General features: G+C 32.4%; 1 protein-coding gene across 1 annotated transcript; it reads left to right on the forward strand.

Annotated features, from left to right (window-relative positions):
• The first annotated feature begins 3,683 nt into the window (after positions 1-3,683).
• On the forward strand, positions 3,684-5,081 carry LOC115979309 (adhesive plaque matrix protein-like). The gene has a single exon (XM_031101332.1). It carries the CDS (start codon positions 3,773-3,775, stop codon positions 5,009-5,011), a length of 1,239 nt encoding a protein of 412 aa, XP_030957192.1. The 5' UTR covers positions 3,684-3,772; the 3' UTR covers positions 5,012-5,081.
• Positions 5,082-17,804: the final 12,723 nt, after the last annotated feature.

Genomic DNA, 17,804 nt, shown 5'->3' on the forward strand with positions numbered 1-17,804 from the left:
ACAAAGCACAATTGCACGCCACCTGAGAGGACATCTTCTAGGATGCATAGATTTCTGTTCAATTGAAGAGTGTCTGTACAGCACATTTTTTCTCAACACAATCAACAAAACTCTTGTCAGATCTCAAAAATTATCTATAATCATTTTTAACAAAGACTTTTCTGAAATTCATTGTTCACTCTTGGAACAGATCATATGGCTTAAATGTGAATAGGTAGTTGTGATGGTTTTCCTTCTGGCTAACATTGAATTTAGAGCCAATTTTGGTTTTCCCAGAGTGGTAATTATATCTAATAAATCAAATCTGAACATCATGTCTAGGTGTTTACAATTATTGATTTGAAAGCTGGGGTTTATTGAATGAGTTTACCAATAGTTGCACTTCTTTCCCAGAAAATCATATATGAATCCATGAAAGCATATTCAAGTTAAGAAAGAGAATGGATGAGAGAAAATTATGTGAGGCAAACCGGATTTATTTATTTATTTTAAAGTTTTCAAAAGGTTGATTAATGGAAGATGGGCAAAATTCCATTACTTGGAATAAATGAAGTTAAAAGATGGAGGGTTTTTACTGTGCCATCTTTAAACTTTGACCTGAGTCTCAATATGGTTCTTGAATTTTCAATTTGCATGTTTAACCCTGCACATTATATTTATGACAAATCAAAGCTATTGTTAGTATTTTCTGTTAAAGCGAAACAGATTTAATAACTTAATGTGTATATGGTAATAATAACATTGCAAAATTATTGATGATGTGATAGAAACCTTGTGAACGTCATGTGAGTCTTGAACGTAAAATAGAAGTAGAAGGTTTGATTTGTCAAAACCTATGCAGGGGTTAATTGTTCAATTCACAAGTCCAAAGTTCAACCTAATGGAACTCTTGTCAAAGTTCAAGGGCAATATTTGTTCAAATCAAGAGTCTTAGGTTCGGCCAAAAGTTGGGTTAATTGTCTCAAATAGACAATTTAATACAAAGTTAGATCCTTTCAAAGTAAGAAACTAGAGTTGTATTGAGAGTTATGTCGATTACTTTGTCGCTACAACTCTAAAGTTCATCATTGTTCTGTAAAGCTTGTTGCAGATCTGTTAAGAAAAGGATATATATGAAGGTTAAAACGTCTTCCTGAAACCCCTATTCCTAGAGTTCCTATTCATTACTTTGACGAAATGTTTCCTTAACAAAGCTAATTGCTGCTTCATGAGCCAGATGGAGCTCAAAATGAAATCCCAATTTATAATTCAATTACTCATGCCTACGGCACATTTCTTGTCTACCTTAGATCAGACAGAGGCACCAAAATAGAGCTGTTATGGTGTTCAGGAGGGTGTTTTTTCAAATTAAATTGTTTAATTTTTCCCCTAGATATTTAAAAGAAAAAGTACACTTATATGAGCGAAGAATAGTTTCATTACTAGAGTTTCTTTCTGCTATTCTATCATGAGATATACTGGAATAAAGCTTGCAAAATTTACTGTTGCTAGCTTTTGGTCACTGTAATCAGGTGTCATTGTGTTTTTTGTATGCATAGATGCTCATGCAGAACAAAGTGAACCGTCTGTGCCACACAATGATTTGTCAGCAATAGCCTTGAAAAAGAATGATGCATAGCTGGCCAAAAAAAAGTGAACACCCAAAAAAGGTGTTATAAAGGACCTTATTTTTAATCTGGCTTTGCTGAGAGCACATCACGTACAAAACTAATTTGACTAAAGAGGGGACAATTTGTTCATGTAGGTCATGGAGTTCAAATTCAATTAGTCTGCAGAATATGATTCTTCAGAGAAGTGTAGAATTGATCCTTAATAGATCTCTTGGTAAAACTAGATTAGAGAGAAAGAAGGGACGATTTGTTCGGAGAGAAAGAAGGGATGATTTGTTCATGTACCATAGGTCATGTAGGTAATGGAGGTCAAAATCAATGAGTATGCAGAATATGATTCTTCAGAAAAGTGTAGAATTGATCTTTGATAGATCTTTTGGAGAAATGACCAGGTAACTTAGTTCCAGTGACATGGGTGGAGAACAGCCAGCTTGGCAGTGACAATTCCTGAATATATTTTTAGAGGAGTCGGTAAGATGTGTTTTTTTTTTTATAATAAAAAATGAATTTTGTGGTCTATGTGATTTTCTTATTATAAATTTGTCCATAATAGGTACTAAGAAGAGAATAAAAGATGAGAAATGCTACGTTCACAACATTTTTACTTCACTTTCCCAATAAATCTTAGATGATAAGTTGTTATTATTTTAATTTAAACTCACTCTTGAAATTACTTTTTTGTCAATCAGTAACAATCAATAACAATCTGCCACTTAGGATTTGTTATTAAAGTGTTATGAACATGATGTTTCTCATATAAGACAAACTATAAGTTCATTGCATATTGTTGCTTAATACAATGAACATACTAATTATTCTTGCTAAAATTAAATCTTTGAAATCATCTATTATTTTAAATATAATAAATTTATTAATTATTGTTCTTAAGTTAACTCCAAACGAAATCTAAATATAATAAAATTTTATTTTTTTAGTTTATTTCAAATTTGTTCGGATCTAAATGAGTTATTTTTTTTAAAGATTTAAGATGAACAAATTTATACTTTTATTGTTAGGCTTACTAGTTTTTCCCGCTATTTTAGATCAAATTGGTATATATATATATATATATATTTTTTTTGTTTAAAAAGACCAAAATATTGTCAAGATGATCATATTCAAGTTTATTTTAGATCCGCTTAAAAAAAATATTTAGGTTTATGAGGGTTCAAAATTTTATTTTAAGAGGGTCAAATAAAAAAAATTTAGAAAATTATATATAAATTTTTTTTTGGCCCAGCTTAGGGGGTTCATTTGAACCCCCTGAACTATAACTAGAGCCGCCCATGCAGCTTGGCTCCCAATTCCAGCAGTGAAACAACCAAAATGTATGTCAAGTCTATGTTAACTTGTGATTGAAATTTTGTATCAATAGAAGAAAAACAATATAGAAAACGTTCTAGCCGGTTAAGTTTTCTAAATGACGAAAAATTATATTCAGAGATATAGTAGGAAACTGTATAAACACAAATCATGGAGTTTCCAACATGAGCAGCATGTTCTTGGGCAATTACAGCAGGAAGTGCTTAATTTTCACAGTTAAATCAGGCAGCGTTTCTAGTGAATGACTTTCCTTCTGAGTTATACGTGGTGGAACAACATAGAATAGGGCTAGTTCTGGTATGCAGGTTCACACTCAACTAAGATGTGTAATATGTTTACTGGTGACTGTATGCCTTTATGTTCCAACTCTCATCCTCATTGGGCATCAAATTTTCTGATTCTTGCCTTGTGCTGAAAAGGAAGGGTTCACATTAGGTTTCATGAACATTCTCTCACTTTTATTTATTCTCTTAAGGTGGATGTGACTCATGAGGCAGTCTGCACAGACAGCAAAACCAACTATTCCCTGAAGAAACAAGATCTTATTCTAGGGAAAGCTAGCTAGTGGAGACCACAATCAATAGATGGCCAGAATATGATTCTTCAACGCTTTGTCATTTATGGAACGACATGAAAGGAATCTCAAGGTGCATGAGAAACAGTATACACTTTTCCCACTCGCAGTATAGTTGAATCTAGTACCATTATCAATTATCATGCAAGTAGGAACATTGTTTCTCTATTTAAGGATGAGTTATGATCAAGTGACAACTATAGAAGCAGAGAGAGAAGTCCAAAGAGTTCTTTGACAAAACAAAGCTTCCACTCAAAAGTTAGTGATGGCCGGGTATGGTTATGCTTATAGAGGAAACTCGACCTACAGTGGAGTTCCACCTCGTTCTGATGAATGGATCAAAAAAAGCTATGTCTCTGAATCTGATAATTTGAGCCGGCCTGTCATCGTCGATGCTGAGGGGAGGAAAATGCCAATCATGTTGGCAACTCCCAATTACACTGCACAGGGCTATGTTACAAAAGTTGAGACGGCTGTTGAGCACGTCCGTGTACCTTTGGTCATACAATACAGAAATAGCTCCCCACCAAAAGTTGGGCCAGTGAAAGACTATGGATACAAGGTCGAGCCAATCAAAGAGAATGGATATAGAGCCGAGCCAGTCAAAGACTATGGATATAAGCCAGAGCCAGTGAAACTGTATGGATACAAGCCAGAGCCAGTGAAAGAGTATGGATACAAGCCCGAGCCAGTCAAAGAATACGGATACAAGACCGAGCCAATGAAAGATTACGGATATAAGCCTGAGCCAGTCAAAGAATACGGATACAAGACCGAGCCAATGAAGAACTACGGATATAAGGCCGAGCCAGTGAAGGACTATGGATACAAGGCTGAACCTATGAAAGACTACACATATAAGACTGAGCCTATGAGAGACTATACATATAAGCCAGCAAATGACTATGGATATAAGGCTGAGCCTATGAAAGACTATACATACAAGAATGAGCCTGTAAAAGAATATGGTAAGGTCGAGCCAATGAAAGATAATAAATATGCTCACGATCGCCCGCGAGAAGTTGAGGATTTCATCACCAATGTTCAGACTGAAGCTAGCCGACCCAGAAGGGTTAGCCCTCCAGGTGTATCAAACTGGCCCCTAGCTCCTCTGTCAAACAGGCAGAATAATGGCAATACTGGCTCTGGTGACTACAATAACTCTGGCAACAAAGACTGGCTCAAGCCGAGTGGAAATACCATTCGGAACGAGAATAATGATGACTACCACCAGAAGAATGGCAATGCTATGGAACCAGCAATGATCAATACCGGAGGCTGGGTTAGGCCAAGTCGTGCTACATGGTCTACACCACCACCAACTCATCCTGATGCCACTCTTGGCAAACCCACCACTGATATTGGCACAGCTGTGGATAATTTGAAGGATGCATTGAAACCTTTATATCTCTCTACTCCTCCTTCTCGGTACACAGTACCAGTCTCAACAACCATTGACAGTAAGGAAGCTGCAAGGCGGTATGGTGGTGCAAAAATTGATTGAGCCTCAAGTCAATATATGCTTCTAGCTGGGAAGGTTTGTTTGGAGATATCCGTCTATTCTATATTTCTATCAGTCTATTTTCCCTAATATTTACCCAATTACTATTATGTGGCTTTATAAGTATGTTGTATTACCTCCGATATTAAAATAAGGTTTAGTAAAATGCATGTCTAATAGACTTACCGCTTTCATCTATGAATCTTTTTTCTTATGCACACAAATCATTTGAGCATTATGTGTACGCGTGTAAATGGTTCAATTCAAGTTATATTTAGTGTAACTTTAAGTAATATCCCTTAATATTTTTTAATTAGATACGAATTGACAAATCCAATGTTAGATTGCATTATCTTCTTATATTTTCTATGTTTGTAAAATTTTAAAGTGATAAAAGATCAATAGACATGTCGTCATAAATTATTTAAACTAGTAGCAGATTCGCGCGATATACGGGAAAATTTGATATGATTATTTTTTATTAGATAATTATTGAATTAATATATTAGATTGCATATTTTTAAAAGTTCAGTATGTGTTATTTCAAATTATGTTTTAAATTAGAAGTTTTTTGTAGTCAGGTATTATATATGGTGAGATATGTATGAAAACACAATGCAATAATTTTTTTTAAAAAAAATTGATAGTGTGAGAACTATTAGACCAAGTTGTAACTAAGTATACTTTGTTTATGACTAGTTGCAGACTCGCGCGTTGCGCATGATAATTATTTTAGAGTTATTTCATAAATGAAGAGAAATATAGCATAGAAAAGATAATGAAAATTTTATAATAAGATGATAAGACTAAGAAGAAACAAAATAAATGAAGAGAAATGGAAAGATGAAGAGTGATATTAAGGTAGATGGTAGTGAGGAGATGAAAATGTGAAAGGAATGAGAAATGTTGGAGAAAGTGTAAATATTAAAAAAAATGGGTACGGTTTTATACAAAACATAGATCCACATCTCTTTTTTCCTCGCAATTGAAACTAAGTGAAAAAGTAAATAAAAATAACTATACAATAGACCATTATCAATAAATCATATATCATAAAGTGAAAATATAAAATAAAATAAAATGCAAAAAGAAAAAATTCCTTAAGTATCTATACATAAAAACAATAATAGTTTAATGATGCTCTAGAGTAAATTATATTTTATCTTATTCTCTTTTTGGCATTTTCAGTAAAGATGATCAACTAAGCAAAGTAAAAGCTTACTAAGAAAGTTCAAATTAACTAAAAATTTGATGGTGGAGATACTAATTATTTGTAATAAAATGACCAAAAAAAAAAAAAAGTCAAGGAACTTATAGCAAAATGTTTTCTATACAAAATTCCAGTAGAAGGGAGACTAATAGGCCCTCCACTTTCATCAAGACATAGGGGATTATAAAAGATCATACATCCTTTGCCTACTATTTTCTCTTTCTCAAATTCAGATTACCAAAGAAGTATATGAAGCTAAAAACATTATAAATATATCTTTGTTTAGTGAAAGTCCATTGGTAGGCACATTCAAATTCATAGCCATGTATAAACTCAAATTTCTATTTTTTTTTTTTTTTAAAAACTACATATTAACCCAAGCTAAAATTCAACCAAAGCTATAAGAGTGATTTGTGATGGGAAATTTGAAAAATACAACACAAAAAATTTAAATAAAAAAACCATCAACCTAAATTAGAGTTATAAGAAAGAACAAAAATTGAGAGAGAGAGAGAGAGAGAGAGAGAGAGAGAGAGAGAGAGAGTACTCACAATTTTTGTGTAGAAAAAATATGGATTGAATGGAACAAGTGATATCAAATTTATAAAAAATAAGATGGGAAGAAGAAGAGTCAAAATATAAGAAAGAGGAAATGATAAAGGAAGTTTAACGGTAAAGTAAAGAGTAGTAGGGAGATAAAGAGGTAAAGAGAGAGGGGAAAGGTTGGAGGAAGAGAAGAAGAGTTTTTATTTTTTTATTTTTTAAGAATAGGAAGATGAAAAGTTTAAATATTCAATTTTAACAATTACTTGAAATTAGAAAGAAGAAAACGAAAATTTGAAATTAATTTGGGTAGTTGAATATAATCAAACATTTGTATCTAATGAATATTAACATATTTAATGAATAATCAAACATGTGCATATATCCATTAAAAAGATAATACATTATTCATTTTTAACAATTACTTCAAATTAAAAGAAGAAAACGAAAAGTTGAAATCAGTTTGGGTAGCTGAATAGTAAAATATTTGCATTTAAAACAAATGAATAGTAACATGTTGAATAGTAAGCATTAACCGGTTTGTTCATGAACTATATTTGATTATTTTATATAAAATAAAATAGAAAAATCATAAAGGAATTTTTTTTTTTTTTTAAAGTATGACGTGGCTGATAAGGTGGTTCAACAAGAATATAGCAACATTAAATTTTATGTCTTAGCTTTTAGATATATATAGATTTAAGTTTTTGTAGTTAAAAATAATATATAAAAGATGAGTTTACGTATCAAATATTAAAATAATATATGATTGGTATAAAAATTGATATGTATGTTAAGAACACTTTTTAGCATTATCAATTTGATTGTTGATATTATAAATACTTTTCTAGTTGACTTAGTTTTTGTTTTGCTTTGTTTTGTTTTGTTTTGTTTTTTGTTTTTTAAAATGGTAGTTTTTGTTTTTATTTTTTTATAAATAATTATAATATATTGCCAACCTTGTAATTCGAACCATTTCCTCCCTAGATTCCTAAATATTGTGAATGAAGAGGTGTCAATTCAGTTATAAGACCCTTGACATTTATTTAGTTAGATTTTTTAATTTGGTATTGATAAAATAGTTTATTAAATGTATCCTAAGTATGTAACAACTTATGTAATATATGATACATAAAAAGAAAAGAAAAATCAATTTTGATATGATTCTCCTTTTTTACAACTATATTTTTGTGATTATTCAATATATACTTCTCATTTTTGTTGTAATTTGTTGTATTTATTTGACTTGAATGGTCATGATTTATATTGATCTAATAATAGACCACCTAATAACTAGGATATTTGATATTTTATTATTACAAATTAACCGATTAATCTATTTTTATTGTTTAGGAAATAAAATAGATAAATTGTGGTTTGACTTAATATTGAGTTGACTCGCCATGAGTCTAAAAGACAATTTTTACTTGTTGAAATTCTGAATTTTTTGATATCAACTCAATTATGACTCAAACCTGTTGAATAGAGTCCAAATATGATCCATTGTCCTGTCTTGTGTCATCTTTCTAGTTAAAATCATCTTTGTAATGGGTGCAATGGGCAAGCACTGTAGATTATCACAACAAAAACCAAAAGTCGTAATTCTATTGTAGGATTCTCTCATTTTTGAAGTGGATCTATTTTATTGTTTAGATTAAATATTATAAATTTTTAAAGATGTATTTAGTGTCACATAAGTGGTTGTTTGTACATTACCAAATCTAGAAAATATAATTTTAACCTTGAAATAAACTTATTTCATTTAACTTGAAATTAAAATTTAGGCTTATAGCCCATTACCCATAAGATGGAATTTAGATTTGTGAATGATAATTTTAATAATTATTTCGAAACATGTTTCATAATATTCTTACACAGTGTTAAATTATTGTGAATTTAAAAACAATTTTCTGTTCATGGCCAAAAAAAAAAAAAAAAGTTTGTAAAAATATAATCATATAGGTCCGAATCTTTCTCTCCCAACCGCTGTGCCTTGATAGAATGGACATCTCTTCCGGTAACAGTTTGGGCTGGCCTTAAAAATGTCAACATCCAGTCTCTAGTTTTGAAAAAAAAAAAAATTAGACCTAAACTTGCCAATCTTTTCGAATCTAAAGGGAATTGAAAAACTAATTATTGACAAAGGGATTTCTTACCCGTGAAAAATGCGTCAACTCAAAACCCAACCGTGAAGAATGGGTTGGGTACGGGTTTAACTCATTGGCCTGAGCCTATAAATTATCAATAATTAGTTAGTAAAGGCTCTTTCATGTGTGTGTCAATATTTAGGACCATCTTTATCTATGGTAGACACTTCACTTTGTACCGGTCTCCTGTGTCCAAATTCCCAATCTCAACTAATATGACTGGCATATTGTATTAAGCCCAACAACTCATTCCTCAAGACTCAAGACCATTTTGCAATTCCCAGCCATAATAGGCGTATCCTGCTTTTAGGCTAGTAGACTGTATTGAAAGTGGTGTACGCAACTTGAAGACATGAACTCTTAATAAATCATTCAATTTTTCTATAGGATGATATAAAAGTGTCCACCATCCACCTTGTCACCCGAGAGAATATAAAACAAATCTCCCTCTCTTATTGATTGTTTATTCCCCCTTTTAACCATATGCTTCTAATACTTATCCTTAAGTTTTGGTTCAAACTCCCTTTTAATAGGTGAAGTCCAACCATTAGAATTTAAAAATGAGGAGTAGGTGGAGGAGACAAAGTTTGAACCCAAGATCTCCTACTCTAATACCATGTTATTTTATCAATTGTCCCAAAAGTTTAAGATTTTAGGCCCATATGTGAAGCTAAGTGTTAGAATTATGGTTAAGTGATCAAATTCACTTTTTCATAATAGCTTAAGTTTTGAGAGAATTAGTAATTAATTTTGGTATCAGAACAGAATTGAAGATCCAAAGTCTTGGGCCTCACTTATTAAGGGAGAGTTTAGGACCCACTTATTAAAGGGAAGTTTAGGCTCGCATGTGAAGAAGAGTATTAAAATTATTGTTAAGTAATTAAATTCACTATTTTCTAATAATCTAAGTTTTTGAGAGAATCGTTAATTTAACACAAACTATCTATTAATATCTAGTCATTTATGTGAGGGATTTCACGATTCGATCCAATACCAAAGGGCTTGGTCTGCAATCGAATGCTATAAAAGATTTGTGCCCCCTCATCCTTCACCAATTGGTCGTTGGATGGATCGGTAAGGTACACGGTCCGACAAGTGATATCAGAGCCAAGGTCATAGGTTCAAGTTGTTGGAGCCACATTGTGAGGGATTTCACAATTCGCTCCAATACCAATGGGCTTGGTTTGCAATCGAATGCTATAAAAGATTTGTGCCTCCTCATCCTTCACTAATTGGTTGTTGGATGGATTGGGAAGGCATACGGTCTGACAATTTAGAAAACACTTAGAAAAAACCATATACCTACGTAAAAGTTAGCTAAAATAATACAGTAGGACTCATATATAGTACCAAAAAGTGTAATGAGACCCATTAATAGTAGCAAACATAAGCTTATTAGTAAAATAAGTTGGCAAAAATAATATTTGCCAAACAGACACTAAATCAAGCAGTGTTTCTAAAGAATGACTTTTCTCTGAGTAATACGTGCAAAAACTGAATAGGATAGAGCTACTATTTTGGTCTGTGGGCTCCAAACTCAACTTAGTTTTGTATTATGTTTACTGGTGATTGTATGCCTTAAGGTTCCAACTCTCACCCTCATTGTGTTGGTGTTGACACCCATAAGTCTAGCCCACACTCTTTGTCAAAGCTCATTAAATGAGTTTGTGAGAAAAGCTTGTCAAGAAGTAAATAAAGTTAGCTTTTATGTGCAAAAGTCAAGCCATATATATGAAGGATGTATCAATTGTCATGTGCGTGTCCTACAAGCTAGAGAAGAAAAAAAAGAAAAGTTGAATAATAAATAAATGAGGCCATTCGGCCATTTGGTGTAGAAGGGTGAGGAAAAGTCCTAGAGTGTGAGGACTGGTATGGTCTTGAAGAACTGCGTGAGTGAGAGTGAGCAAAAGAGAAGAGGAAAATAGAGAGAGCAAGAGAATATTGTGAGAGATACACAGTGAGGAAAAGAGCAGTGAGAAAAAGTGAGTTTTTTTTTTTTACTCAAGTTGTATCTCTAAGTATCGCAATTTCTATTTAATATAGTGAAATTATTCAGAGTTTGTCCTGTGATTTTTCCCTTCAAGGAAGAAAGTGTTTTCTACATAAATTTTTGTATTTTAGTGTGGTTATGCTTTCGCTGTGCTTACTAAAATTTATTCACAATTATATAGAATTTTTCCCAACAAGTAATATCAGAGTGTAAGTTTGATTGGGAGTAATGGTTGGAGAAGAAGGAAAGACGTCAAGAATCGAGAAGTTTGATGACACTGACTTTGGCTATTAGAAGATGCAGATCAAAGATTCCCTATATGGGAAGAAATTACATCTTCCTCTTTTGGGGAAGAAACCAGATAGTATGGAAGAAGAAGAATGAAGTCTTCTTGATAAACAGGTGCTAGGAATTATATGATTAGCTCTAACAAGATTAGTTACACACAACATTGTGAAGGAGAAGACCACAGTAGATCTTATAAAAGCTTTGTATAGCATGTATGAAAAGCCTTTGACTAATAACAAGGTGCATCTGATGAAGAAGTTGTTTAATCTGAAGATGGTGGAAGGTACTCTTGTGGTGTAGTATCTGAATGAGTTTAATACCATCACAAATTAATTGTTCTTTGTGGAAATTGATTTTGATGATGAGATCTGTGCATTGATTGTTTTGGCTTCTTTGCCAAACAGTTGGGAGGCCATGAGAATGGTAGTGAACAATTCTGCAGGAAAAAGCAAAATTAAATATGATGATATTCTAGATTTGATTTTGAGTGAAGATGTTCGCAAAAGAAATGCGGGTATAAATAATGCACAAGATCAAACTCTTATCATAGAGAACAAAGGTAGAAATAGAAGCAGAGGGCTTGATGATTTGACTAAATTTAATGACAGGTCACAATCAAAAGGTAGATCTCAGTTTAAAGAGATGAGAGAATACTTCCATTGTGAGAAAAAGGGTCACATAAAAAGAAACTGTTGGCATTTGAATAAAAAACAAATTGAAGATATAGATGAAAAGAATGATAATAAGAAGAATACTATAGCAGTTATGTTTGATGAGGATGTTCTGATGCTCTCTCTTGAAGAGCAAAAGTGTGAGCATGTTGCTAAAAAAGATGTTGACTGGGTCGTTGACTCAGCAGCCTCCCACCATGTTATCTCTACAAAAGAGTCGTTCACCTAGGCCTGTCCATGGGTCGGACCGGGTTGGTTTAAGGCCTAAACCAAACTCGACCACAAAACAATTATCAATATAACAATATAGAATGCTTACAAGTATTGAAATCTAAAAAGTAATCAACAATCATAACTCAATAACATCCAAATGTTCAAAAAATAATAAACACTCCCAATATGAATGTAAACTGCCTTATAATACCATGCAAGCCACCCGCTTGCTCCAACACAACAATCCTCCCAATACAATTATCATAATCACAAATATAGAATGCTTACAAGTATTGAAGTCCAAAAATTAATCAACAAATATAACTCAAAAATATCCATTCAAATTTTCAAAAAATAATAAACACTTCCAATATGAATGTAAACCACCTTATAGCACTATGTAAGCCACCTGCTTGCTCCAACTTAACAATCCACCCCAACACAATTATCATAATCACAAATATAGAATGTAAGATTAAGTCCAAAAATTAATCAAAAAAATATAACTCCAATACAATTTCCAAATTTAATAAATCCACCAATAAAAAATAAAAAAAATTGAACACAAAGAGAGAAAGAACTAGATAGAGGTCATAAGACTAGAGAAAGAACTAGATGCCTTATATATTGAAACCAGATTTCATAAGGTGAATTCTTACAAGCTACCTGTTAATTACTAAATTTTTTTTCCCCAATAAATGTATCAGTGAAATAGTTAAAGCCGTGATCTGTAACTAGTAGTGCTGAGGTGTCATCAAATTGGAAGTCACAGTTCAAGAAATCAAGGTAGCATAAAAATAAAAATTTGTTATAGAGTTGCTGTGATACTCCAGGTTGTGGGGATTGAATTGTACGAGTGTATGCAAAACCAACATGTCCTAAGTTTCACATTTAACGTGTACTATAGATCAATTTAGGCTATTCATGTGATTAAGATGAGCCCCAATTATAACTAATGCTTTGGGGCATAATGCAGATATAACGCTCCCTTAGGTAATAACAAATGGAATTAAAGCCAACTTGATATTGTTTTGATTATGCAATGTAATTATGCTGAATATTTGATGAAGTTTTGATTAATTGTACCCATTTGACTTCAAGTCATGTTTTCCTTATTCCCCCCCCCCCCCAACCTAAAAGGTAAAAAACTCAAAAAGAAATATTTATATTCTTTTTAACTAATAAGAAAAAAGAAATTTTATTTATAGAGAGAATGTTTCAATAATTATATGATAAAGCTACCGCTATCCGATGATGCTAATACAAAAATGTAGCTAGTCACTAAATTTAGATTTTATTATCTTCGTCTCTTTGAAAAATGTTTCTAGCTAATCCATGAGTAGCATCACATTGAAATGTGAAGCATTGACTGAGTTTACTATTGGCATAATTTTTCAATTTTAGGGATGAGGTGGGTTTTGCAAATAACCAAAGTATTCAATAGTAGAAAAGATGTTTATGAAAAACGAATCTTTGTTCATAATTGTTAGTCATTATAATTATTATAACTTTTGCAAATTTGTGACAAATGAGTATTAGTTCATAATTGTAGTCATGGTAATTAGTATAAGTTTTGCATTTAGACACATACGTTAGAAATATTCAATATTTTCTTGTTTGATTGAATTGAAATTTGTTAATAATAATAATTATTTGGAATTGGTAGTAGTTCTATTCCTTGTTTTGTTTCTCATTAAAAGATGCTAGAAAGACTCAGTCAAGTGTCAACCATATCCATCCAAATTTCCAAATTTAATAAACACTTCCAATATCAATTACAATGACCTTATAACACCATGCAAGCCACCCGCTTGCTCCAACACAACAATCCACCCAATATAATTATCATAATCATAAATATAAAATACTTACAAGTATTGAAGTCCAAAAATTAATCAACAAATATAACTCAAAAATATCCATCCAAATTTTCAAAAAATAATAAACACTTCCAATATGAATGTAAACCGCCTTATACTACCATGCAAGCCACCTGCGTGCTTCAATTCAACAATCTACCCCAACACAATCATCAACATTTCAAGTACAAATTTTTAAGCAAAAATTACTTACTATGCTCAAGAGAAGCACGCACCTTTCCAAAAATAAAAATTCCAAATTTATCACAATAAGTGAGTGGTTAACCTGCAAAATAAAAGAGGACACTTAAATGATGTGGAAGGCAAATAAGGGTATCATTGCAAAAAAATTTAATGAGTCGGGACTTGGTACAATTAGGCAGAAAAATTAAAGACTACTTTGCAAATAATATTTGAAGTTTAATTGTTTCCAAACTTTGTCATTTGTTACACATAAGAAAACTTACCCATTATGCCTAAATTTCTCAACTGAAATAGGTGCTCCAAATCAACTCTATATACAGTCACAAACAGCCTTTTACTACATTCAATTAAAAAATCAAAACTAAAGCAAGCGCGCGCGCACACACACACACATGTTGAATAATGATAACACATTGAAGATATAATTTTTAAGCAAAAATCCTCATCTAATGGAAGAATCTCCTTGTAGACATTAGTGGGCAGTGGGCTCTTTTTAAAAATTAATCTCAAGTTAGCTAAACCACAAAACTAATAACAAAAAAAAAAAAAAAATCGAAATCTACAAAGTATAGAAAAATTAAGTAGAAATAATAAAAAAAATACTAGATTTGCATAGTACTTCTTAACTTGTAGTCAGCCACATATAAAACCGTCCCAAAACAGACTTATAGTGGGTACATTCGAAATCTTGTATATGTGGGACAACACTATGTTAATAAGTACACCTAGTGGCTATTAATTTATTAATAAAACCGTCCCACATAGTGTATATGTGGTTGACTATTAAGTACACCAAGATTTGCATAGTGTTGTCCCACTACATTCAAAATCTATTAATTTTTTTTTTCTAATTTAATAGTTCCAAAACAGAAACTATTTTAACTCTAGTAGCTTTAATTTTAAAAGTTAAAAGTGTTTTTTGATAACAAAAAGAAAGAAAAGAAAAGGAAAATGTTCCCCACCTCAAATCCCTTGTTTTTCAATGATTAGACTACAAGTTTTTTGTTGACTAGATTTTTCTACTCTACTAAATATTAGAAAATGCAATAAATGATTTTTTAGAAAATATTTTTTGTTGAATTGGATAGTGTTCATCATGACTAAACTTGCCATCAACTAGAAGTCTAGGACCCCTTTTGGTTATGTTTTCATCAAGCTTTCACTTTTTCCACATGCATGGAAAACACCTAGTGTATAAATAATTATTAGGAGGCACTTTTTCCACATGCATGGAAAACACCCAGTGTAAAAATAATTAATAGGAGACACTTTGCTGTAGATATTGAAAAAAAAGAAGAAGCATCCTAGCTATTGATAAGGATCCATCCCTTGCCACTGCTAGAAGGTATAATATTGAAAAACAAATATGTACACTCTAAAGAAATACTTACAATGATTTAGCCCTTGATCCTCAAGTCCTTTTGCACAAGAAGCCAAATCTGAATAAGAGCTTTCTCTACTAATTTCCAACCAAAATAGAAAAACAGCAAAAATTAGCACAAAACTCCATGACCCATTAAAGAAAAACCAAATCAAAGCAAACTCATAAGTTAAAAGTAAATACTAACACTGTAAAGAAACTTGAACAACAAAAAGATTCCAACAAAAACTGAAAAAGAGCAAAAATTAGCCCAAAAACTCCATGACCCATTAAAGAAATACCCAATCAATGCAAACCCATAAGTCAAGAACAAAGACTTACACTCTGAAGAAACTTGAACAACAAAAAAGAGGGAAAAAAGTATGGTGGTGGCAATGGGTCTTAGTGGAGATCGATGATGGCCGCGGTGGCTATGGTGGTGGCAGTGGGTGGAAGGCAAAATGTGTGGTGGTGTTGGAGAAAGTGGGTCACAAAGAAACAATAGAAACAAACAACACAAAAAAGAAAAGAAGGGGACAATGAATAGTTTAACTGAAGAAAGAAAAAAGTGGGACACAGAGTGGTTGATTAAAAGGAAAAAAAAAAGGGGAAAAAAGTGAGGGAACCCAAAAAAAGTGGCCAAAAGTTTAGAACATATAGCGACATTTTGAAAACATCACTATAGAGTCTTTATAAAATGTCGCTATATAGTATTTCTTTTTTAATAACAGATAGAGCACATTTTCCTTAATAACTATTGTGACATTTTCAAAAAACGTCGCTATAAACCAAAAATGTGTTGCTAAAACTATATTTTTTGCGGCGCTATTGTTTTGAGTTACAGCAACGTTTTTAAAAAAATATCGCTAAAATTTCACTCTTTAGTGGCGTTTTTATAAAACGTCACAGTATATCACTTATAGTGGCGAATTTAAAAACGTCACTAAAAAAAACGCTGCCTAAACCCAGATTTCTTGTAGTGTATCAGAGTGAACCATCATATATGGATCACTAGCATCAATTTCCAATTCTGTCCTCTCACTCCCACTTTGTTCTTGCACATTTGGTGAATGAATAGAAGAGTAAAAATTATACGACTTGTATAAAAGATCTTTCACCTTATCAACCGTCACTTCTGCCACTGCATTCCCATAAATCTTAGACAAAGAAAACTTCAAAAACCTCAATTTTTTCTGTGGATCAAGAACCACAACCACATACAAAAGAGGAATAATTTTCTCCCCTTCCCCCCAATATTTCTCAAATTTAGTTTGCATGTTTGTGGCTATGTTTTTCAAGAGAGTGTTTTGGGATTTAACTAAATTAGAGATACTCTCCTGAATAACAAAGATCTCATCATAGGAAGGCATTTGAAGTAACATACAAAGAGCTAGAGAACTTTTTTGCTGCATTATAAAAGAGCCTTAAGAAAGTCACAAATGCCCTACAATTTTGGAAATCACTCATACAAGGAGATCCCAAACCACCACTATCTTCCTTGGTCCTAAAGTATGATGAATAACCATCATCTTCAAAATCCATTTGAAGGAACACTTTCTCAAAATTTTCAGCAGTTTCTAACATGAGGTAGGTCGAGTTCCACCCAGTAGGTACATCTAGACAAAGAAGACTATTGGACTCCATACCTAACCTCTCCATGAAACTCCTAAAAGTTTGATTTCTATTGGGTGAGGACTTCACATACCTCATAGCTTCATGCACCTTAGCAACAGATGCATCAATCTCTTTCAAACCCTCCCCCACAATGAGATTTAGGGTATGGGCACAACACCTCATGTGCATGAACTCATTTCCTAAAATTGTCCCTGTCACGCCCCAAACCTAGTTACCCGGATTTGTGACCATGACCGGCATGCTAATATCAAGCCTAAACCTGATATTAACAAGAACCAACTTAACTTTTTGAAAACTTTTACAAAAGCTTTCCTCATTCTTTTCATTTTTATTTCTTTACTTAAAATGATATAACCTTTCACTTGACATTCAGAGCATCTAAATTGTACTCCAAAAAATAACATAATTCACCAATTGTTCAAATTCGGAATTTCATATAGTACATCTCTTAATACTTTAAGGTATACACTTTCATTAGATCCTAAAATAAAAAATGCTACAAAACTAAACATAAAATTGCTAATTTAGGATCTATACATATAAAACTAAACCAACTCCTTCCAAACTCAACTAAGGCTCCCTCTGCTCCAAAATAAAACCTGCTAACTGAAAGAGTGGAAGGGGTGAGCTACACAGCTCAGTAAAGGTAAGATATATGAGAATTTAATAAGGATGC

Source organism: Quercus lobata, chromosome 3 (genome assembly GCF_001633185.2).
Source record: "Quercus lobata isolate SW786 chromosome 3, ValleyOak3.0 Primary Assembly, whole genome shotgun sequence".
NCBI lineage: Eukaryota > Viridiplantae > Streptophyta > Magnoliopsida > Fagales > Fagaceae > Quercus > Quercus lobata.

What these genes read in the sequence shown, in the direction of transcription:
- LOC115979309 (XM_031101332.1), top strand. Translation starts at nt 3,773, where the DNA reads ATGGCCGGGTATGGTTATGCTTATAGAGGAAACTCGACCTACAGTGGA.